Source organism: Acanthaster planci, linkage group LG21, assembly GCF_054643075.1.
Source record: "Acanthaster planci isolate LZ-2023a linkage group LG21, COTS_SCS, whole genome shotgun sequence".
In the NCBI taxonomy this organism is placed as follows: Eukaryota; Metazoa; Echinodermata; class Asteroidea; order Valvatida; family Acanthasteridae; genus Acanthaster; species Acanthaster planci.
The window spans coordinates 2,775,363-2,800,316 of NC_141797.1; the positions used below are offsets into that span (position 1 = coordinate 2,775,363).

General features: G+C 40.0%; 1 protein-coding gene across 1 annotated transcript in view; it reads right to left on the bottom strand.

Annotated features, from left to right (window-relative positions):
• Positions 1-24,673, bottom strand: part of LOC110990688 (uncharacterized) — a 47,446-nt gene extending 22,773 nt beyond the window's left edge. The window contains 25 exon segments of the mRNA XM_087130982.1: positions 146-297; positions 498-617; positions 889-986; positions 1,118-1,154; positions 1,410-1,486; positions 4,230-4,317; positions 5,540-5,940; positions 6,756-6,835; positions 6,994-7,084; positions 8,146-8,439; positions 9,692-9,949; positions 10,195-10,236; positions 12,894-12,989; positions 13,480-13,635; positions 15,101-15,235; positions 16,179-16,442; positions 16,593-16,916; positions 17,054-17,281; positions 17,775-17,864; positions 19,739-19,846; positions 20,422-20,658; positions 21,182-21,271; positions 21,613-21,747; positions 22,879-23,142; positions 24,562-24,673. Coding sequence (XP_086987108.1) covers positions 146-297; positions 498-617; positions 889-986; positions 1,118-1,154; positions 1,410-1,486; positions 4,230-4,317; positions 5,540-5,940; positions 6,756-6,835; positions 6,994-7,084; positions 8,146-8,439; positions 9,692-9,949; positions 10,195-10,236; positions 12,894-12,989; positions 13,480-13,635; positions 15,101-15,235; positions 16,179-16,442; positions 16,593-16,916; positions 17,054-17,281; positions 17,775-17,864; positions 19,739-19,846; positions 20,422-20,658; positions 21,182-21,271; positions 21,613-21,747; positions 22,879-23,107 — 3,830 coding nt within the window. The 5' untranslated portion in view covers positions 23,108-23,142; positions 24,562-24,673.
• Positions 24,674-24,954: the final 281 nt, after the last annotated feature.

Here is a 24,954-nt window from a genome sequence, read left to right on the forward strand (position 1 = left end):
ACAAGAACATTCTACCTGTCCCAAAAACACACTGTTCGGCTAGAAAAAGAGACAGAGCATGTAGTATTCAGTATTGAAGAAGTATAAAAGAGTGCAGCATTTAAGGATTCATTACGGCAAATATTATAAAGCATGCAATTTCCACCTGCAATGCACAATAGTTCCTCCGTTGTTTCTCTTAGCGTTCACTTTACGCACAAAGTGGAGCAGATTAGATGGGTCCTCTGGTGGTTGCAGATCTGGCCAGGCAGTGAAGTGAAACTGCTTCACTACGCGATTTTTATCTTCACTGAAAACCTACATGACAGAAAGTCCCAAACATAGAAAATGTTGTACGTTTCCAGTATTTAAGTACAAACCGTTATACAATAATACACATTACCATATTTAGATAGCGAGTACGCACAAAACCTGGAGAACATCTCTATTGCGACTGAATTTCCGTTGAAAGGTCCCTTCGTTTGTTGAAGGAACAGTGCATCACAACACATTTTTACCTGAGCTATTTGGAAATCACGCACTTTGTAGTCTGGGAACACATCTTCTTTGATGACGTTTACGGCAATGTTGAGATAAGTGGCGAATCCGGTATCTGGCCAGTATTGATGACATTTGACCTAGATTTAGAACAAAATACACTAGCTTTTAACCGAACACCTCATTCTTCCAGCATATCCCTAATTTAATTGGATTTTTTCTTTAATTTTGAGGTAAAGATATCCTTCATTTCAGTTGCGAGCCCAGTGAACTAAAACATTAATCATGCTTAAATTGGTACCTCTCAGCATTGCAACTATGTGTGAATCTCATATATCCTAGGGCCTGAAAATTGTTGTAGTGTGGAACTAGTAAATCCGACTGTTTTACTGGGACCAGGCATACGCCTACCTCGCCACCCTCCGTCAGATTGGTGAGCATAATGATCTTATCCACTTTCAGTTGCCATACCATGCGCCAGAAATCGCCTACGGTCGAACTGGTGGGTCCTTTTAGAGAAAAAAAAAATATGGACAGTTTTCTTGTAAATATACCAGTCTTGGAATTGTTTTTAACTCGTCTGTAGTATCAGAACTCTCATTATCGCTAAAACATTATTATGAATGATTTAAGTAGTTACCTTGGGTGGCAATATACTTGTCTTTCTCTAAAATACCCTGGAAAAAAGTGATACATCAGTACAATCGGCTTAGATGTATAGTTTGTAACTAAATGTCGTATAACTATCAGAATGTTCTACATAAAATCCTAACATTGGCCAAGTGACAAGAAAAAATGGCACTAAATTAATGAACCAGGAAATGTTATCCAAAGTCCAGATGAAAGAAACAAAGTGTGACTTTCGACTCTTTTTGTCACTTTTGGAAGGAAAGACTCTGAGATCTCAGTATAGGTGGTCAGCTGTAACTTACATCAATGTAGCAGGCGTTTATATAGTCAGAGTGAGGATCATTCTTCAGTGCTTCCAACACGACACGTGAATGGTCATCTATATGAAGTCACAGAGACAATTAAGCATTATGGTAATTTCTACTTCGAACCATATCATTGATGAAGATTAAGCTATTACCAAAATATGCTTTACACAGGTTACCGTTTGTTTAAACCGGTAAGTTCAAGTACCGTTACTGCTTATTCATCTGGTCATCCGACTGCCCCCAAAACGCCATACAATTAACGTCTATATGGATTTAAAATATTACGAAGAAATAAATATATTTGAAATATTATCTACATGCCCTTTTCTAAACTACACCGCACAAAATGTTTGCACCACGTTCTTTGACGCTCACCAGTATCCACGTCAGAGCGCCGGTGTTCGTGAGTATGTTTCTTTGGTACTACGAGTATAACCAAGAAACATAAACCACGGTATAATTAATTTGGCCACGCACAGCAAGATAGCAGAATAGCAGATGTCATGTGAATAGTTCTCGGCCGGTTAAGATACCGAATCTGTGGACAAGGTGATACCCAATCGTTTTTTTTTTCTTTTAAAAACCCCAATCTTTTTAGTTTAATTAAGTTACCATCACTTCATATTACATTTACCAGGTACAATATAGTTTTGCTTTTACCCCAATATGCATGTCGAACCCGAAGAAAACCTTGGTGAAGGAATTTGCCACCCTCATTAATTATTTACATATTTATACGTGATATCATTATTCCTTGGAAGTTCAAATTGAGAACATGAATTAAAATTTAACTTTCCAAAGTCTCAAACTAAAGAAACATGTTTACCAAAATCATTTTGACGTGCCAACCGTGTCTCCTACTTACAGTGATATTTGAGCATATACATGTGTATAAATATACCTAACTGGATTACCAAATAACCAGAAGAAATTTGCCATGTACACATCTATGTCTCCCAAGTGCATACATGCATTAGGTATGTGCTTCCTCAAACAATTAGCGTTGGGCCAGCATGTCCATATCGTCTTCTATCCGTCTATTCTTCCTCATTGCCGGGCCATACCTGAGGCTGAAACAGGTATGGGACCATGGAACTGGAGTGTCGTGGCCACATGACAAAGCTGGATCCCTGTGTCTCAGCTGGTTGTTCTGGTACATGCGTAGAGGCACTGGCTGGGGCAGGACCTTTCCCTGTCCTTTTGGCTCCTTAATTTAAAGGTAACTTGCCTCTTCGGGACTATTTACATGCTTTAAAACTATTTTTTGTGTGTCTGTATAATTTTGCTTTGCTGTGCTCTTGTCAATATTTGCAATATCATGCTTTTGTTTTTTCAAAACTCTCAGTGTTTTGCATGACATGTTTAACTGGCAAAAAACCAAGATATCCTTTGCTTTAAGTCACTGTTTAATTAAACGTGGCTTTAAATTGTTTCCTTGGCTTTCTTGTCCATATTTCCACCACCTTGTGTCCCGTCTTTTGGTTTCTATGCCGTGCGTTCACCGTATGCCTTTTGCCGGTTATATTAACGTGATTATATTAACCGCTGGGGAAAATGCATTAGTGCTGTAATGCAATTGCTAAGTGTTTGCATAGTGTAATTTACATTAAATCATTTACTTGGGATTGATGCAATCTTTACGTTCGACTGTTTTCTGTGAATCATGGGTCATTCCGTGTCAGACCAACACACATTTTGACCTTAGGTCTTCAGATTTTGATATAAATTGCTGTGCTTGAAGACATCAATGAATAATAAATATTGGCCAATTTTTAGAGGAATCCACCTTTCCCTGTAGTCAGGAAAGAGATCAACAAAAATTGACAGTTTCCACTTAAAAATCCACCTTTTTGGGAAAAAATGATACATAACCCTCTCATTTTCTATTAAATATATGCAAATGTGGTATCAAAATAATCAAAACATGTTCTTTTTGCAGATCTTGTGGAAATTTAGCTTTGTAAATCATTCACGTTTCGCCCAGTCAACACGTGACATCTCCATAGTCCTCATATATTCAGACTCCTTCACAAGGGCAAACTTCATAATCAAAACTAAAATGGGCTCCTCGAATGAAATGATTTCGTGTGAGATATGTTGCTCTTGCTCTGAAAACCACTTAATCAAAAATTCCTGAACCTGAAATTGAATATAACTGTACATACATCACAAGGTAATTTTCATTATAGAGCATAACATGCTTGGTACAAATTCCTCTCTAGGGATTACATAAAACTTAACATATTCTATGCTGACCAACTACAGAAAAATTGTCACAACATTTTGGATCTTAAACACCCCATAAAGATTTTAGCTGATTCTTTAGAGCAGGAACAGCTTTCAGAAACACGTAGTTAAAAAGAAAAAATCCAAAATGATACTTTATTCTTGAAAAAAGGTCAAACTTAACTTACCCATGTCAAAGGTCAAAAATTCCACACCATCAGTGAAAAGAGCATATTCTTCTGATTATTTTGATACCACATTTGCATAATAATGAGAGGGCTATGTGTATTTTTTACTAAAAGGATGTATTTTTAAGGAAAACTTTCCATTTTTGTTTATCTCTGCCCTGACTAACTGAAATGGTCGATTCTGCTAAAAATGACAAGTATTTGTTAATCATTGATCTCTAAGAGCACAGCATTTTTTTTATCAAAATCTGAAGATCTAAGGTCAAAAAGTGTGCTTAACTGACAAAGAAAGTCCCCCATACATAACATTCATTATGCCTAAGGATATTTCCACCTTTTATTATGGCAGGAAAAGCAAAAAATACCCTACGGGTATTTTCAGAGGTAAACCATTACTTACAGGCAATGATTTCCGCAGAAAAGTTCTTTGTCTTATTTTGCGGTTTCTTGGCAACGGTTGCTGGGCATGGCCGGCCATCTGGGAGAGTCTGGAAGTGGAATCAGCTTACAAGCGGAGTAATTATACCTCAGTGATATCACAAACACGATTTACATTTACGAATTATTCACTGATTATTGCTGACCCAGGTTATATCCCACCTTGTTTACGATGTAGATAATAGTGGTTATCGAACTGTGCATTGTTCTGGGAGCGTGATACTTAAGGAAAATATATCTGGGGTTTCCCTACTGGTAAAGTCAGTGATCACTGTCTCAAAAAGGACTCTCGCGTTAAAATTATATGCACATTATTTTGAAGTCAAGCTAAGCGTCCAAATGAATCACATTAATTTCCATGAGTCACGAGGACTGAGTCAACAATAGAGCCTGAAAGTAAAAAGTACGCAGCGAGCTTCCGGGACCCTCGCGCAGTCCTCCTATGGAGATTTTACATTGGGCCATTCATTTTATCACGTTCGTTAAATTTTTGAAGAATAATTCCTAACTGAAACAACCCATGGAAAGTTATATTTGAGAAAAGTCACCTGCAGTTGCGTAAAAAAACAACCTTCATTATCAACCTTTCACGTCCGGCGATATCGTACCACGTTTGTTTTCATTCCCTGTGCTTACGTGAAAACGAGGTTGTACAACGTTGCAAAGATCTGCCTACTTGCAGTCGAGGAATTCCAGATTTAGTTGAGTTGACATCACGCAGTTGTTAGTGTAGGGGTCCTCATTTTATCAGAAGAATAATTTCCCAAAATTGAGCCCCAGAGGGCGCCCTTTTGAATCGGCAAAAGAGACGAGGCACACCCTGGCCAAAGTTGTCAGTTAATTAGCCCGACTAGTATGGCATTATTGCTTTAAATTTATTACCTTATAAATTAACAAAATCCTTAAAAAAATTTAATCTGTTTGATTTGGCTTTTACCGACAGTTTGCCATTAAATTTCAACCCGTAAAAGTTCGCCTGCGTACGAGACCACCGTATTGGACTGTTCATGTATATATATATATTCGGAATTGATGAGTCAATTTTTGGCAGGATATTTCTCTTTTTAAAGCCCTTTTTTTCCGAGTAACTGAACAGAAAAATGCTAGCAAGTCTTAAATCTTTACACTTTATTTTTCCTACCTAAGGGTTTCCGAAGCAAGCTGTCAGGGGTCAACTGTCGGTTCTTCCTTGGCTACTAGTCGATCATTTAACTTAATATAAACATGAGACCAAATCAGGATTATTTGGGAGAGGAAGTGAATTGCACTTACTTTAAAGTCTGCAGGGAAGCCATTTTGACCAGCCTGCTCCTTCTTGCAGATGTATTCTGCAAGTTCATCAACAGCAACAGATGAAAGTTGACTGAGAAGCTTTAGTATGAGCTGCTCATTTGTATCTCTCTCGGCAGGTGGTTGTGGATGTAGCCGTCTCGGTTTTGGCTTCGGACTGCCTACGCGCAAGCAGGACTGCGCTGACATCTCCACTTCACTTTTGTTCGTGAATGCATGCACGTGCGTGGCAGATTCTGGTTGCAGTTTCTCTTTCTGATGAGGCAATGCTGCGGTGAAACCCGCTGTGTTGACGTAATCGACGGATGCGCTGTCGTACACGGCAGGCTCCAACGTGCATTCTACAATGGCGTTCTCGTACACGGCAGGCTCCAACGTGCATTCTGCAATGTCGTACAAGTAAGCAACAGGTTCCAACGTGCATTTTACAATGTCATTAGGACTTGACACGTCCTGCATCGTTTGTATGGTGGGCAGTTCTTTTCAAGTTCACTTTGGAGCTTTCTCGTACGGTCCCGTGGATTTTGTTGTTTTAGAGACATGCTCACGACACCATCGCAAAGGCTTGTATTTTGGACATGGTTCAGGCTTGGCTTTGGAGCAAGGTGGGGAACATCTAAATAGAAGGTGTCGTTAAAAAAAAGATATAATGGCTTCTGGCTGGCGCCCCCCGAACAGAGATTTTGACAGTTGGGAAGAGCCACCAAAATAGGGCGGGATAGCTCAGTTGGTAGAGTACGGTGTTCAAGAGGTCGCAGGTTCAAGTCCCGCTCCAGTTAATCTCTTTGTTCATCTTTATAATCATTCATGACCACCTAGTCAGTTTCCTTATTTGTTTCATAATCTATGTTCAAAAAGCCGTATCTCTTTGAGTGATCTCTGTTAACCATTTTCCAGGTTGTATCGTGGGGAATTTGGGTGTGATCCATGGTCACATGGTGTTTCAGATTTAATGGCTTCTGGCTAGCGCCCCCCCCCCACAGAGATATTCACAATTGGGAAGAGCCACCAACATAGGGCGGGAAAGCTCAGTTGGTTCGAGCACTGGTAAGGTATTCCGGAGGTCGCAGGTTCAAATCCCGCTCCAGTCAATTTCTTTGTTTATCTTTACACAAAAATATCAAATGACTTCTGGTCAATCAGAGGAGATTAAGAACGATATTTAGCATGGCAAAGGTAACCTTTGAAAATTAAGTACCTGGCTCTGCAGTGTTGTTGGCTTGATGGCTTGAAGTATCGCCATCAATTCCAGGAGACCTGTTTTGTCGACGTCTCCTTCTGAAATTATTGGTTCAAATAGTAATTTATTGGTTACAATTTTTCACTCTGGTCTGAAGTGCATAAAGTTAAGGCTGAAAAAGCAATCAACACGCTATTTTGTTCTTTCAAATTGTGACTGGTGGTGAGCAATATTCGGTTGAATGGATAAGGCTTACCTTTTATAGACCGCCAGGGTAACTATTATTAGCAGAATCAGGATCACAATGGTAGCTGGTACTCCGACGACGACCGCCAACGATAAGCCGGCTGGAATTAGAAACCAAATTATGTGACTTTTAAAAAGTGGCTGTCGTTAATGCCCAAATGGTACTCGTGATCTTCATCTTAAGGTAAAATACAATAAATCAACAGGCTTTTATTCCCTTCTCTGGGAAGATCAAAAAGTTAAGTTGCATCAAACATCCTGTTGCAGATATCTCAAAATATAATTTGGAGAAGTCATTTTTAAAGATAACATAAATACAGTGGCGCATAAAACGGGGAGGGAGGCAGTTTCCCCCACCCCTCGACTTTTCCCCGGTTTTTTTAGGAATTGAAAATGCCAGCTTTTTAGGAACAGTACAATTTCTTGCATGTTGAGTATTGCCATTTCTTTACGGATTGTTAGAACGAAAAAAGAAATATTTTCTTCTTTTTCTCTGTCCTCAGCCTGAGACAGGCGACTAAAACATGCAGTGTGCCAATAAGAGGTTTTCAGGGGGGGGGCTTTTCTTTTTAAAGTTTAAGGTGACCAAGTTACGACCGACTTAAAACTACTTCCATCTAAGTGGACTTTAGTAAACCGCACCAGGAAATGATTTACTGATTGAGCCATAATTATCTGACGAAAAGCTGCCATCGCCACTCTCAAGTCGATCTCAAGTCTTGAGTCGTGAACAAACATTGGAAACAATATGAAATATTCAAAAGTCAGCCTTATGGAATTGACAGCGAGGTTAACTAAGGGGGTGGCTTTGAAATGAAAATGAAAGCACTGAGAGAAACATTCGTTACAGATTGATGCCATTTATTTCAATGAATGATTTCAAATTGTGGTTAAGTTTATATCTATATCTTTAGAGCCACATGAGAAAATAAAAGTTAGGCATGGGTATCCCCGTACAGTCGGGTACCACTGTCATTTCCCAGATACGGTGAATATTATATACAGAGAAAATTGTCTCCCCCTGAATAAGGTCGATTGCGTATAGCGTAGCAGGCTAATAGAAATTTATTGTTTGTGCACGAAGCACTACAAAGGGCCTCTCTGTGGGAATCTCTTGGAGACGCACTGAGTTGTTAATCGCCAGTATTGGACTCCTACAAACCATCAACAGTTGCCTCCATTGCAACCCGACTGAACGGTCCAGCTCCCGCAATGGTATTGGCAGCAACCTGAAAACTGTATTCAGTCAGCGGCGTTAAACCTTCGATTGTCACCGATTCCTCTGATGTCACTGATTGCATGACTACTTGGGATTCCGGGCTTATCTCAGTCAGTTTATATGTGTAGCCTGTGATGATGCCACCTCGGCTTCCACAAGGTGGTTTACTCCAGGAGAAACTCAGGCTGTACGGTGTTGCTAAAGTTAAATTCACTCGAGTTGGAGGCTCTTTCGGTACTAAGAACAAAGAAAAATAAGGGACATGTTTCAATTTCACTAAGTTGTTACTGCTCTGTGATTTCCTTGTATTCCTCTACACAGCGTCTTGAGCAATGGCAAAATCGTTGACACAAATTACTGTGTTAAAATCTGACACAATGTTGCAAATCTTCAAACTTGCAGTGCAACCGTGTGGAGATTTTAAAAGCGAAACTAAGAAGCTACTGAAGCAAAGTTGAAACACTGATAAACACATTTAAGTGAACCCATAATCTATTAAATCAATCTGTGTACGTTCTCTTCACCACAGTGGCGTATCTAGGGGAAAGGGGACCCCCCCACACACAAACACACACCACTGCTCGAGTCGTATGTTTCTGTGTGCATCCAACGCAGAAACTAGAGAAGGAAACAACTTGGTGATACAGTCCTCCTTAAGACTGGATCATACTTCAGGCGAAAGCAAAAGCGAAGCGAATTTGACGTCATGACAACTCTTAGGCGAAATTTCGGTTGAGTTGAAATGTTTTCATTTTCGCTTTCGCACGAAGTATGAACTGGCCTTGACCGATCCAACTATAATGAGAAAAGAAAACTCAGTATACCAGATCTCATCAACTTAAATTTGCAAAAGTGTTTTGTGAAATAAATATCCCCACACTTTTTTGAATGGGCTCTTGAATCATCCTCCACTTTGAGGTGCCCCCCAAAAATGACAGTGGATTGTGAAGAATTTTTCGGAATTTCTAAGGGCAAAAATGGTTTCAATAGCACTCATAAAGGAAAAAAAAATATAAAAGCAGAAGGGAAGCATAGCTACTCCAGAGTCGTTTATAGAGTGTACTTTATGAGTTTCTTAAGTGATGACACTAAAATGTTATATAATGCTTCAGTGCACATGAACGGTAGCAGACATTAGCTGCATGCTGTACTCAAAATATGGGTCCAATGGACGACAACCATATATGAGCCCCAATGATATTTCACCCAAGATTCATACCGGACTCATACTCACGCGATCAGGTCTGGGAACAAGGGAAACAATGTCTTGGTAAATGGGGTAGCTTTTATATGGACTGCATATTGGAGTTGCCCGTGTACCATAAGAGCAAAATGATTTGGGTTCTGAATATGGTGAAAAACGGCTTAACCGTTCACTGGGAAGGCAACAAGCTTTGCTACACCCTATGTTTTCACTCATATCGACAAAGTTGGCATGTCTTTAATGGCAGATCTTTCATCCTCACTTCTGACATCCTAGTACACCTACTGCTTGGTTGCAGATGGGAAACCTCAGGTCCTCTCACACCTCCAATATATATCGGTCGGACTTGAACAATGTAGTTTGATGGAGACTCGATACCAGTTAAGAAATAATTGAAGGTTTGTGGTACGCGATGCACGGATGCAATGTCTTCACACTGATGTCTCAGTTCGTAATCTGAGGCACAGGCATCTGGTTGAAAAGTGATGAACAACTGATGTGGGTCACCTGATGTCACGTCAAGACCAAGAACGCCATTTTCAGCTGCAAATGAAACAAAAAAGAGGGAAATATAATGAGAATCGTCTTTGAACACAAACTTCAAAAGATAATTAATTTAAACTATATTTTTGGTCTCTAAATCGGGTTTTGATAAGACTAATATTTGAACAATCTCCAAATGTCACAGATCTAGTAAAGAGGCATCATAAAAATCAAAACGTTTTTACAAGAAGCTTCATAAACTTGTCAAAATGGTAAACAGATTCACTTATCTTAAGATATCTTACTTGAGCACTGGCAATTAGTTCCAAAATGTGGAGGCTCACAACCTTCAGAAAAGTAAAATGTAAAAAAAAATGTTTATGCAACGAGAGTAAACCTGGGAATCTTTACGAAGTAAGCCAGTAAAGACAGAGCTAAGTTGAGATGAGTGTCAAGATACAGAAACCTAATTTGAGACGTGTTTGGTGCAATTAAATCACATTTCCAAGCTGACAGAAGTTTTAAAGCAGGAAACACACTGAATTCATGACAATATCCGATAGTTTAAACAGTAATCTAATCCTTACTCCCGGAGTATAAATACTGGCATTAGCAAGATGTGTCCATATGGAAGCTTAAAGTGACCATCTGCATTTCCATATTTCCGAGAGATGTTATCACCGAAAGTTGAGACACCCTGATATTTTGAACAAACTTCCCAAAAGCTGGTATAATATTGTAAGGGAAAGTGTAAAACGTTTCTTTACTTTTGTTGTGCATAATAATATGGACTATAGCGTAGTGTGTTCAGGTCCTGTGACGTCTGGATGGGCGGAGCGTAGCGCTCTGTGTAGGTAGTAAGCTCTTTGGTTTGAGCGTGATCAAGGCGAGCGCGTAAGTGGGTGGAACTTGCTCTTTAGGTTTTCTGCTAGTTCAGCGAAGCTCTATATAGACGTGAGTTCTTGGTGCTCTCGGTGTGGCGTGTGCTGCTATAGGACGTTGTGCCCAGCATATAGCTGGGCACGGGCAGACTGGGTAGACTTGGGCTGGGCTCACGGTTCCGTTGTGCTTAGTGCATGCGGGCCGTATAGTGACACTGGGCTATGCAATGCAATGTTGTTAAGGCAGTAAGACATTGAGATATGCAGTGCTACTTGGGTCCAGCGTTGGTAATTGGTCTCGTGTTGGTAACGTTGGACGTGCATTGCTGAAAGCGTTCATGTGATACGATGTTGTTTGTGCATTGCTGATAGGAGTTGCACGAGGCGACAGTAGTCAGTGCGCTGCTGACTGGCGCGACGCCGTGCGATATTAGATGTGTATTGCTGATAGACTCTCTCTTCAAGACCGCGCAAAATAATAGAGGTTGTAATAAATCTTACCCTATACGAACTATTCCTAATCCCTTTAATCAATTAATTATTAGTTGAATGTTTGAATAAATCACATTGTTATTGAGGTTACCGGCAATCTAATTGTCAGGTGTCCTTGTTGTGTGTTGTCTAATTAGCAGAGAGTATTACAGTCATCATAATCGGCGGTATATTTCCACAAAACAAATCTGCTTCTTTAGCCTTTAGGTCGCTTTGAGTGATCTCTGGACCGAGGGGGAACCCGAGTTTAGGCTAGAGTCGAGACCCCAACCGGTTTCAGATTTGATCCTCACAACACACCGCCATAATATTGCAAAATACGATAATTATGAAAAATGCTAGATTACGGAAGGAAGTTTGTTTAGGAAAGAATATCACGAATAGGTGTTTTCCCTGGTAAAATATTACATTAATTCGCCTTTCTTAGCTCAAACATCACAAAGAGACGTCTTTCCAGGATGAAATGTCTCTCACACACACACAGTAAAGCTTTTAGTTGCCTGCAGTTGAGGACCCTCTATATTGTACCCTCTTGTTCATGCTTAAACTTTTTGGAAGACCTCAAATAGGTTTTGTACACAATTGTCAATCGGAAACGCTTGATGAAACGGGGACCTTATTGTCCTCTATTGTTCCAGGTTCTCAATTGAATGTAAAAACTAACTTAGACACATCCACACTGCCATCTGCACACGTTACAGCAGCTGAAGATCACATGATCTGCATATTGAAACTAGTACGATATTCATGTGTTTGTTCTATGACGTACATCTATGTTTGAATTATTGTATTTTGCAGCAGTGTTCAATGTTTGTTTCAAATAAGTGACAGCCTTGCGATGTGAGTGTACCTTTACTTAATTGTTTTTAATATGTAAGCCCCAATGGAAAACAGTTTTTAACTATTTGGGCATACTCTTGGTGAAGAAATGGAATAAAATATGAAATAATAAATAAATTGCTGCCTTAGCAATTTACATGAACAAGACATGAAGTCATGGCAAGAAGTCTTTCAGAAAAATTAGTGATATGGTAAGACGTCTTTCAGAGAAACAATTGTAGGGGAAATAGGTTTTTTTTGATATGACAGTGATACCACGGGAAAGACGAGTTATCGAGGTACTGTGTCGGGGAAAGACTTCTTTCTTAGATGCAATATCAGGGAAGGACCTCGGAGACATCTCCGTACATTGTCTTTCCAAGAAAATATACTTTGGAAACGTGAAAAGTCGGATGGTCACTTTAAACTTCCGTATGTCCATATCATCCATACCGACGTCATTTATTTCCTACCACAAGCCTTAAATTTAGTGAATTTGAAGGCTATTAGAATGTAAATAGGTAGAGTATGACATCCTCTGAGACTTCGTCTGTGGATGTGTTTATGTACTCATTCAAAAATTGAAAACATAAATGATAAATTTAAACTCCGTCTGTTTCACTTTTCAGATTATGTTCGCCAAAGACGTTTTGTTGGATTATTTGGATTGGTCTTCTTTGTTCAGTACTACATTAAGGGTGTCGGAACATTTTTTTCCGTCCTGCTTACTCTACGCCCGTCAAACCCTATACGCTCAAAAGTGGATGTATTGGTTTCTGCCAGTTGTTCAGTATGTCCATCCCTCGACTTACCATTGGTGCATTCTCCTGTATCTTTACTGCACGTCCCTCCTGATGCACAGTGACAAGTCTGCTTGCAATTTGCACCAAACGTCCCTTCGCGACACTCTGATTAAAAAATAACACGTAAATCTGCATAAAAATAATAACACGATTCAAATATTAAACACAAACATGTCCAGTCCATATTGTTATCAAATGGAATTCGAAATGCTTTGACTGCCTGAGGTCTTTAAAGAATTTACCCCTTTATATTTAAATGATTGTCCATGCAAATGAAAATGTTTTCCCTTTAAACATTATTTTGTATGCAGTGGGTTTGAGAAGCAAAAGCAAACAAAACAAACGGCTGCAGTAAATACCAAAAATTGGTTAAACTTCGAACAGTGCATTACCAGAATGACCGTATCCGATTTCCCCGTATGAAAATCATTACACTTTTACTCATAAATTAGCAAATTAGTAAAAATAAAAAGGAAACAGAATAATACCTCAGTCCCTTGGATTTTTGATAGAAATTGAAAATCGGTCAAAACCAGTCAAAATCACAAACGAACGACTCTAAAGCCGCATTATAGCATGATTTTTCCTACCGTACCTTGCATACAGTCTAATCCCTGGTAACCTGCAGCACAGGAGCATCCATAAGGGTCTGGTAGACAGAACAAACGCCCCCGACAAGCGTCGTGGTGTGGATCAGTGCTATTGGAACATCACTGATCAGCAGTCTTGCCAAAAACATGATGACCATGAACTAAATGTGAACGATCCACAAAGCATAGTGTCGCGGTAATAACAGATATAATAAAAGCAAAAATGGTGTGAGAAGTTTGATCAATCGGGTCCCCAAAGTCATCTAGAACGCTGAAGGCAATCACCCAGCTTAGGCCTAAGAGAACGGAGTAACTTCCTGAACGACTCTGAATGAGTGAGTAGCTTAAATGAAAGTCTACACTCAAAAAATAAAAAAAAAGATCGACGGCATTGTCAAATCAGGTGAGTAGCGTTATAGAGTACGGAAGCGTGACGTCATTTACAACCAGTATGTGCCGTACTAATAGAGTACGCGCGCGTGTTGGTTCATGCACGGGCACTCCCGCTATTAAACGCTTTTTGCAAACGTAAGTGTACGTGTGACGTATTCACTTTTTGGTACACTAGAGGAACACAGAATCAATTTTCGTGATAAAATATCCAACATCGCTACAGTGCAAGGCATCTTGGTAAGACAGTTTTATTTCAAGGATATTTGCCATTTCACTGTTTTAACCTGTTTTGCAAAAGTACTGCACTCCTTGCTTCGACACCAGAAGAATGTTCCTGGCAAAAGGACGTATGCATGAAATTGCATGCAACGCTTAATAAGTTGTTCAAAGGTCGCGTTATGCACAGCCTGTGTTGATTTTGGAGTTAATTTATGCGTTTTTACTAAGAAAAGAGAGTTCTAAGCCCATTTACGGGGCACACGACTAAGTGCAAAGCAGGAGGTTGTGGAATCAAATCCCACCAGAGAAAGTCTGCAATTTTTTGCACGCCCCATTGACGCAGTTAACAATGTTTATAAATATACCTAAATATTGTCTCCTATTTCACTTTGCGTGACAATAATGCGTGCTTTTTAGCTGCAACATTCTGTTGTTTCTTTTAAAAGACGGTCTTTATACATAGAGCCATCTTCCTCTTTAAAAATGCATGTATGACAAAATTGTTTACAGCTTAAGGTTTAATTGTTCAATAGTGCCTTGATCTGAACGTTCGGTAGTTTGGTTTTTATAGGACTATCTTGGATAAACGATCCAACACTTCAATGGTGTGAATCAACAACGAGGGTCATTCGAACCGACGAGGCTCTGTTGTCTGAAATTAAAATATTAAATTAAATCCAAATGATATGCAGTGAGTAAAAGAAACGTTGAACCCCTTAGGCGCTATTTGGATAAGTAAACTTGTGGCCATCGAACCATGAGTTGATTTGGGCCTAAGGAACTTTTGGAAAGTCTGGACTAATACACAGCTTTGGTCAATGGTGCAGACCCCACAAAATCTCAAATAGGCTAAAGAATTCAGGGCGAAATATCCTAATAACGGCAGATACATCTGGCCTGGTGTACATGAAAGATAGGCATGGCCAAATCTGTTTTAAACATATTCGAAACATAGACACGCCGTTGGATGACGTTAAGAGTCTAGATCAAAGTGTTCTTCTACTTTCCGTATACCTTGCTCACAATTGTCTCCACTGAATCCTGGAGCACAAACACACATGCCAGACTTTTCGTCACATACACCACCATTGTAGCATCGACGACAGGTTGCAAGACACAAAGGTGTGCCCCATCTCTCCGCAACACAACCTGTAATTTGAATTCCTTCTTAGTTTGAAACCATAACTTTCTCCAAAATATTAACACAGGACACTTCCTATACCCATTTTATTTCAAAATCTAGAATGATATACGTTATACAGATTAAAATGTGTATTTTTCTTTACAAATGGAATATCACGAGGCACATCTTTTGATTGCTCAAATACGTTCCGATTAGTCTCATTTACATATAAATTCTAATATACATGCGTATACACATAAACAGCAAGTGGAGGCAACAAGCTTAAGCGTCCCACTGAAAATGTATGGGTTTGTAGATTTCAAGGACATTCTCTTTCAGCTTCTACACGTTTGCCTTCTGGAAAGCCTCTGAAATCATTTCTTTCTCGTGTGGGAGGAATTTGTCGAGAAAGAAATAAAAACCTTTAAAAGTTCTTTCCTTCGAAGCGCACAAGGGTGAAAGAGATGTTTTCCGTTCTCCGAGAGATATAAAACAAATTATGCGACACGTTGGGGTACCATCCACCAGTGATTCACGAGTGGTGTATGGTGCCCTGAATTTCAAGGTTGGAAAGGAGACCTGTTCTTTTGACTTCGGGTAAAAAGCAAAAACTGTTTTCTTTTTTTATCTTTTAGTGCGGTGTAAAATCGTTTAAAACCTGAAAAAAAGCTAAAATTACTTTAAAGGATTTTCTGAAGACAAACGTGAAAAAAGGGTGTAAAAGCTGAGATAAAATGACGTTGAAATGTGTAACCATACATTTCATTGGGCCTAAATTAGAATTTATTTATTATTTATGTTGCTTAGAAACTGTTCAATTAACCTACTGACTGCACCCTCATAAGTTAACAAGTAGCAGACCGATTTTTTAATTAGGAAAGTGCTAATAGCTTATGGAAAGTTTTAAGGTTTTTATATTGGGAAACCAAGGATTTGTCTGAGCATATTTGCCAATTACTTGACACCTACCTCTCACTATGAGCTTTGTGATTCCATGCAGCTGTTTGTCCTCTTGATCTGAAGAGAAACACGTGTAAACTCCTTCATTTTCCTTGGTTGCAGCAGGAATTGCTACAGTCAGGCGGTCATTCCAAGAGACAATTATATCACCGCCATTATGTCTCCATCTGTAGTAAATATTTGGCGAGTTGACATTGTGCATTTCAAGCTTCACGTTGTCTCCGATACTTGCTGTTTGTGTTGGTTGAGCAGGGCGAATATGGACGTAACTATCTTAAGTATAAAAACATAGCACAAAGTCACGTCATTATTTAACAAGGGCATGAAACAAGGTAACGCATGATAATTTAGTCTGAGATGTCAATTTCTGCTCTGAAAGGTACAAAATATAAACGTCTGAGCTCGTATGAATGGTTTTCTTACCATCTTTCGGTAAAATGATGGTCTCTATTCTGATTCTGATGTCATTTTTGATCCTCTCTGAGTAAAAGACACCAGTTCTTTTTAATCCACCCTCTTCTGGTAGTCGCAAGACAAATTTGTCTGCACATCCCGTTGACGGATCAGCCAGTACCACTGCTCCAGAGGGGAGGTCATTGCTATTCTCTCCTGTTGGCAGCCGGCGACCGAACGTTACACCGGCTGTCACATCGTCTGCATCTTTATAGGCCGTGATGGATGCACTGTCGTCTCCACTAACACCAAGTAGGGCAGGATTTACAATCAGAGTAAAGTCAGCTGCGTTGTCTGAAAATGATTAAAAGCTTGAAAATTCGAGTTTGAAAATTACCACAACAAAAAACAATTTATTAATTTCGGACGAAATAGTGTTAAAATAATTGTTACAATGACAAGTTTGTAAAAAACATTCCTGAAACCCTTACGTTTTAGCTGCAAATTACATGTAGACACAGTCACCTCGCACAATTTAAGGCTTCCTATTCCTGGGATGTCGACGCTAACATACCGGGCAAGTACCGGCAGATCGCACGCAAACTCTATCCAGTCATTGATGGTGGACTGATCGCTGGTCACTGGTGTACCACACATGATATTGTCTGTGGGAACTTCGCTTAGGCCAGCCCTTGCGACAGCACTCAGCAAATTCTGTTCTGCATTAAGGTAATACGGGATTTTTCTCTGTAAAGAAAGCCTTGCCATGGTGGTAGTTTAAGCGTTTTACGTAAAGATTCGACTTCTTTTCGAGTTCTGTATTGAAGTAAGAATCCTTAACACTGTTTAGAGTCTTTACTCACCAGTGTCGTAAAAATGGGGCGTGCTCTGTGCGCGAACACCCCTGATATGATTTCAAAATGACGTGTGGTGAAGAGTCGGTGTTATGAATAACCTTGCAGAATCTAGCGTCCTAATGTCGAGTAGAGCACGCTTTCAGATAATTTACACCTACGGAAGCACTTAGGGCCATGGTGCGATTCTCTTTCACGGCGGTGTGTTTCTCTTTTGTTGTTGGCAGTAACTTGCAGCCGCGACTTACGTAACTCGCGGCCGAAAAGAGAAACACACCGCCGTGAAAGAGAAACGCACCGCCGTGAAAGAGAAAGACACGTGGCTCTAACAGGCTTCCGTATACACCTGTGATCTCACCGGATGGACTGCCTGTGTTCCTCACTCGGATTATTCCAAGACAATTGTCTGACTGCAAATCCACCCTCCACCATGGGTTCTCCTCTTTATCTGGTAAATAAAGTTGCAATACGTTTAATAAGGACACCCCACTTCCTGTTTCAAGCCTGTGTTGACAAGTGCCAAAGAAGAAAAGGCAGTAACAAATTATGGAAACCGGAACTCTAGCTTTTCCTGCCAAAACTGTGACAAACCTGAATACAGACTATAATCACGTGACTATCCTGAATTTTCTGCATTGGAATGAGGCATGCGTGATGTATAGATACACTGTAAATCCCAAGAACGTTTACACGTTTATAAGCTAAATATGTTAAATGTTTAAACACGCGGTGGGTTCAAACACGGATGTTTTCAACATATTGTAGCACTAGCGGATCCGGCCGGTGGGGGCGCCAGCTCGGACCCGCATGAAGCTAGCTAGCTGCCCCCGCTGGTATGCGAACGGCCTGCGGTTTTCTTGCCTCGCGCCTGCGCAGTCCCCGCCTAGACGCCTCATGTCTAGAGCTCTGTGGAACGACACAGTGTTGTACGTTAGAGAAATAAAGCCAAGGTTTCTTGGCCAGAACGGCGATTTGTGGCTATCTGTGTGTGTTTGTGTAAGCGTCAGAAACCTATCCGTAGGACACACTTCAATATAGTGTTTATCATTTGGACACGACTAAGCACATGCGCTGTATGTACACTCACGTGCATGCGCAATTCGATTTCCTTTCGCGTCCCTGTACATCTGCTAGCTGTTGTCAGTTGCAAATGAAACTGAACTGATCAGAGTTGCATTTAATCGTTTCGTACACAGGGTCGTGCATTTGATATGCATAGTATTTCAAGATCTCAAATGGGAGATAATGTTCTAAAAAATAAAGTCAACAGTAATATGTCAACCAAGTTTTATGCCCCGTCGAAGGGGCATACTGTTTCCGCCTTGTCCTTCCGTGTGTGCGTGTGTGTGTGCTTGTGTGCATTTCCACAAATCCTGTCAGCGCGATAACTTTAGAATTGTTTATCCTATCGACTTCAGATTTAATATGTCGATTGTTCTCTATAGTCTGAAGAACCCTATTGAATTTGGTTGCAAAACAATGAGATCAAAGGTCAATTAAGCTAGAACAATAGAATACTCGTCAGCACAATAATTTGAGGAACTTTCACTTTGTTTTTCATTTTTTTCTCACACCTGAATTTTCCAAACACATATACTCTTAATCCCCATGTTATTCTCGTTAATATTGAAATGTGTTCACAACTCTTTCATGTTTTCCTGTTTTACTGCAGCTTGCTCTATTGAGTCGTGGTTAGGGGATTTGATTCAGTCATATTGGGGCATTTGTGTTTGTAAACACCCCTGACTTGTTCTTCCTCTGTTACGTTGTAGGAGTTGGCATGTAATTCTTCAGGTCTCTGCGTATGACTTGAACACGTGCTTTGTAGTTCATAAACACTACATGTACACCCCTTGTGAACGCATACAAGTGTATAAAAAGTGTTCCGGCCCGAAAACACGTTTAGGCGTTGAGATAAACACACAAACGGGTTTATAATTACAAGTATTTAAAAATCTAACGCATTATGCTATAAAACACACCCATATATTCAACGTAAACATATGTTGCATTTATGAAATAAAACACTGTGTTCAGCATATAAACATGTCGTGTGTTTATTTTGCATCAAAATGTTTAAAAAGTGTTCCCGATTTCCGCTTAATTTGCATTTAGAAGTTACACGCTTACGTTTTACAGTGTGTTCTCTTCTGTCTTTAAGTTTCTGATAAAATTCAATAAACGTAAAATTAAAATAGGATGCCTTGCTACTGTTTTACACTTCTTCGATCGTTACAGAAAAACTGAAGTACAAACCGAGCATTCGTTCGGATAAGGCATGTTACATGGAACGATGTCAACAACCTCTGATGGAAAACTCACTCGTTAAGCTGCAGAACGGATCTTCCGGGAGTCCGTCAAGGGCTCTGTCAGCGTCAAGCCCACTCAACACAGAACTTTGAAAGATGGGATTACCAGTCAAGGTGAGGGCTGCTCCAATGTTGCGTGGGAGCAAAAAGTAAAAAAGCAAAAGTTATACACAAGATAATGATAGAACCTGAATATTATAACATTAAATGTTCACTTATACGGGGTAGAGAACTATAAAACTCGTAATTCAAAGACATTCGTCCTCATGACCAACAGTACCTATGGTGAACTGCTTCCTTTTTCCCACTGGATTGGGCAGCATTCAACGAAACAGAAACAAACCGTAAAGTTAACCTGAACTGTCTGTGTCTGCTCTTTGGGTAATGACAAGTGGGCATGTCAATAAAAACCGTCTATAACAGAAATTCTGTCACAATCTCTTCAGTGAATAGCTTACCAAAATGTGCAAACATTCCATCAATTTGTTTGTAAAAGTCAATTCCACGGGAGGGATTGACTTTATTTTCAAAGTGTATCGACCTTAGGCCTCTCGTAGTATTCTTGGAAAGCAGGTATTGCAACTGAAGCATCTTTGGTTTATTACATTGTAATCATCTCGGCAACTGACAGAACGTGACAAATCACTTCAGTTCTGTTGCTCAATTGGCTTTAACCCCCCTCAAATTACTACTAACCTGGAGGTTGGAGCTCACACGGCCATACCTTGACCTCACACAGTATAAGAAACGATCGTCTCGGAATATCGACGCTAACGTACCGAGCCAGCTTGGTCGGCTCGCAGTGGATATCAATTCGATCGTTAATCAGGGCTTGGTACTGAGTCACCGGAGATCCACACATGGCGTTATCAGTAGGCGTGGCACTCAGGCCAGCACGTGCAACAGCGCCCGTTAAATTTAGTCGCGTATAATCTGAACGGCAAACCAGAAAGCAACAGTGAAGGTCAGTTTACATTTAATGATTTGGTACATTCAAATTTATACAATTAGATGAAAATGTAGGGGTAGGTCATCGTTCCGTGGATTTTTTTTTTTGCAAATATGTTGCTGTGGACAAGCACTTTATATCGTGCGCTTTGCAAGAAAATGCTCGAGTTATCCTGCATTACTCATTCTGTCAAATGACTTCAATAGCCCACTACCTATATTGTTGGATCATGCTTTAAAAATCAAGAAAAAAATTAAAACGCTGTTTTATTCGTTTTTGGCAAGCAGGTCTTCTCTCTTACCTTTACCTTAGGAAACTGTGATTCTTTGGTCAAAGAAACTCGTCCCAATTCAGCATAGTGTTTAAATTTCCATTTTAACCTCAAAGGAGTGCAGCTACACGATATAGAGAGAAGTGCGCTCATTGATCTATTGGAAAACTCCTTCAAACGTTGGCGACCGATCTTTATTACATGTAACAACATTAGGTAAATACCAAGAACCTTACGTCTTAGATCATCGATGTTCCTAATGGTGATTTTGCTAATGCAATAGGCAGAACCCAGGTCTATCTTCCACCATGGATTCGGCTCTTCATCTGAAACAGAAATCCAGAAAGTCTGAAAGCTGCGTTGAAACAGCACGTGACACAGGCAAATAAACATTTTAACAAATCAAAGTAATGATGAATGTCAGAACGACTGGACATATCTTTATGACCATCGTTAGCAATAGCAAATGCCATCACTATATACGCGGTTGTGTGAGGAGACGGGTCTCAATGAAATTCAAAAGTATCAAAAGGGGCCTGTGAAGAGGATCTAGTGCACGTCAATGTTTAAGGTAACGCATTCCTACACAGTAGTGGCTAAAAGTACAACTTCATCGTTTCCGTCTCGTTAAGTTCAGGCTTCACCCGGGGGACATACATCCCCTTACTTGTTTGGCTACAGTGAGGGTTTCCATAGCATGAGGCGCCATCGAAGGCTCTCGAAGCAACCCGCTCATCACCGCTCTGATTATAGGTTGAGCTTTGACTGATGGTGCGATTAGTTGAATTTAGGGCTTCCAGGACTGTGTTAGGGGAAAAGGAACACAGTGAAAATAACATTATGTATAATGTTAATAATTAATAACAAAATATATAATAAACACAAGGAAAAGTGCACCGAGCCAAACGTGCATTTACTTTAATTACGTTTACTCTTGCTTGGCAGTATTTCCAGATAGCTCGTGAGGAAGCATGTCAGATTATACGACATCTACATGCCACCAACCATGTGTTGTGGGCATGGATCCGTTAAGATGCAATGCCTCACACTGAACTTTGACTGCGGCTACCGGGTTTTTTTTTTTTGTACGTTTACAAGTCCATGATAAATCTTACAAAACATAATTTGTTTGGAGACCAGACGTCTAAGGTGGAGTTGCTCCCAACGTATTGTACAGTGTTAGTAAAGATACAAATATTTTGCATCGGTAGTCACAGAAGACAAACTAAGCAGTCGCCCGCTAAATTTGCTCCGGGCAATTTTGAATGACTTAAATGGTTTACGGGGTCTCAGGTTTCTGACGTATATTCTGAGGGCGTAATCAGGTTCGACTCTGTGGGAGGGTTACTTTCTCCCCGCCCTCCCCCGCCCAAATGCAAAAGGTGAAGGAACAGTAGCGAAAATTAAAAGGTGACGTCATTTAAGAAGGGTTCTCCCGCCCCAGGGCTCTAGAATTGCGCCTGTTGATATTCGAGTCTGCTTTTGCCTTGACTTCTTGGGTGCAAGGAGATACGCCAAGGCGACTCGCCTTCTACGTTGTTCTATCATAGTGGGTGACTAAAATTATCCATAGTGGAAGGGCGGCTATTATGGCGTAGCGATCACCGCCGACAAGAAGAGAGGAAGCTTTGTTTGAATGTCCAGACATTAGGGAATAGATTTTGAATAGTCAGTAGTGGACACCTGGTCACTAGTCACATTGGCCAAAATCTGAAGGTAAAGATGGAGACATGTCTATCCCTGCCTTTTACATTATTGTTAATTTGAACATTTAAAATCAGACGTAGAAGTTGTAATGTATTCATCATTATCCTCTGAAAGGTATGTTTTCTGAAGTAATTGCTTGATGTTTTTATGCACGAAAATCGTATATAGTATACTATGTAAGCCAAAACTAGGTTGTCTGAAAATAACGCAGTCACCTTTTTCTTACCTGCTGATTTTGAATCCATTTCTGTCTCCATGACAACTTCTTCAACCATAACTTCTGTCAACTGCACTATGGTATGCACACTATCAACTTTCCCGCTTCTGGGGATGTCCACGCTGACGTATCGTGCAGTGAGAAAGGGGTATGGTGTAAATTCCACAACCGCTCCGTCTACAGCTTGATCGTCTCTTACTCGGCCGATCTCTGGGTTACGCAGGTGGTCTGGGCTCATACCAGCACGAATTACATTACCACGTAGTCGAAAAGCTGCCCAAAATACAAGTGTGATAACTAATAGGACGTAACGCTAAGAATATCATGTGCAACTTTCCAACAGTAATTTTCTTTCCAGGGATGGAAAACTGAAACATTAGCGAGGTTTTCTTCCAATGCACAGTGTGTGCTAGTTAATGAAGGTTTAAGTAAAACCATTTGATATGTTTTTTGTTTTTTTTTCAACAGACTGATTTCTCAATAGCAATGCACACGCACGAAGGTTTCTCCCGCAACATGTACGGAAATGGTACATCTATTTGGTTCATTTTACGTAACCAGAAAAAAGTCTAAAATTTGAAATTTTGACAGTCTAGTAGATTAGGCTAGGGTGGTTTAACAGTAAAGGTATCGTTAATTAAAATTCTTTTGATTTCGACCACCCTGCCCATTTCTCTAGCAAATCTCCCCCTTTTGAGGGAGCTTGTGTTTCGTTCCAACCTTGTCCATCCTGAGCCTGCCTTTTTTTCCCCCTGCAAACTCCCATACAGTTGAGTGAAAAAAATAAGAACTTAACGTGTTAAGGCGACAGTAAACAAGCTGTAAGCACGAATTCAGAAGGGTTTGGGGTAGACGCCCCCTCTTACCCTGGCACCCAAAATGATAACAAAATAATAATACCTACATTAATGTAAGGGAATTACATCTTACTTCGTGTTTAAATGCAAGTACATCCGTAACACGGTGGTTTTTTCTACCTGTGTCATCCTGTCCACAATAAGTGGACATAAAAAAAATTACAGGCCTTAACACCCCATGGGGAAAAAAAAATCTGTGGAGCTCCTTCCAGGGTGGACATTGACGTTAGTCCTGATGAGACTAATTCATACTCTAGATGAAACACAGCATTTGATGGAGATATAAAATCCTGATTATTGTGTAACTATAAATTTTATCCATTCCTATGGTATTCTTCACTGCAAACGAAGATTAGTCATTTTAACCAATAAAAGTTAGTCCAGCTCTTTGTCTAAAATGACCACTTTAAACGAGGCCATGGACTTATTTAATTTAGACAGGCCAATGACTAACATATATTTGTCAAAGATAAGTCAAATATTAGTCCAAAGTCAGTCACTGTTGACTAAATATTAGTAATGTCTTGATTGAATAAGTCATCAAGACCTGACTGATATATATTATTCGTTTTGAGCACAAAATGACCAATTTTTGTTTACAGTGTTCACAATCCCTACGGTTACACTCTATTTATTGGCCACGTCCATTCTCTCCACCAATGCAGCTGACGAGTCCTGAATAAGATGCAAATGCACTCCTGATAGTTCAGTGGAAATGAATTAATATCCGAATTATACCCTAACAACCCGTTAACATCAAAGAATCAACGTGGTAAGATTTAACGCCCAACCTTATCCAACAACGTCCATTGGAACTCCGCTTAGGCCTACTTACCAACGTGTGCGCTACTCCCTATTCTATTAACCAGCGTAATTTTCCTTATGCAGTAGATGGCACCGAGGTCCACTTTCCACCAAGGGTTTACAAGGTGAGACGGATCTGTCCATCCTGTTAGAAAAATGAGTAATAATTTTATTTTCGGATTCTAAGTAACTGATGTGACTTTCCTAGAGTGGTAGGTGGGTTCACTTCCCATGACGGGTTTATTACTTCCTGGTTATTTGTTTATACCTCAGAGAGATAAAGATATGGAACAAACAGCAGAATATGAGACCAAGGTAACCTGAACAACAGACCTGAAGCCCGATGATATCATGGTTTGTCTACGTGTGAACATTTCCATGAGGACTGGATGGATTTGCGTCGCACATCTCTGTCAGAGAGAAG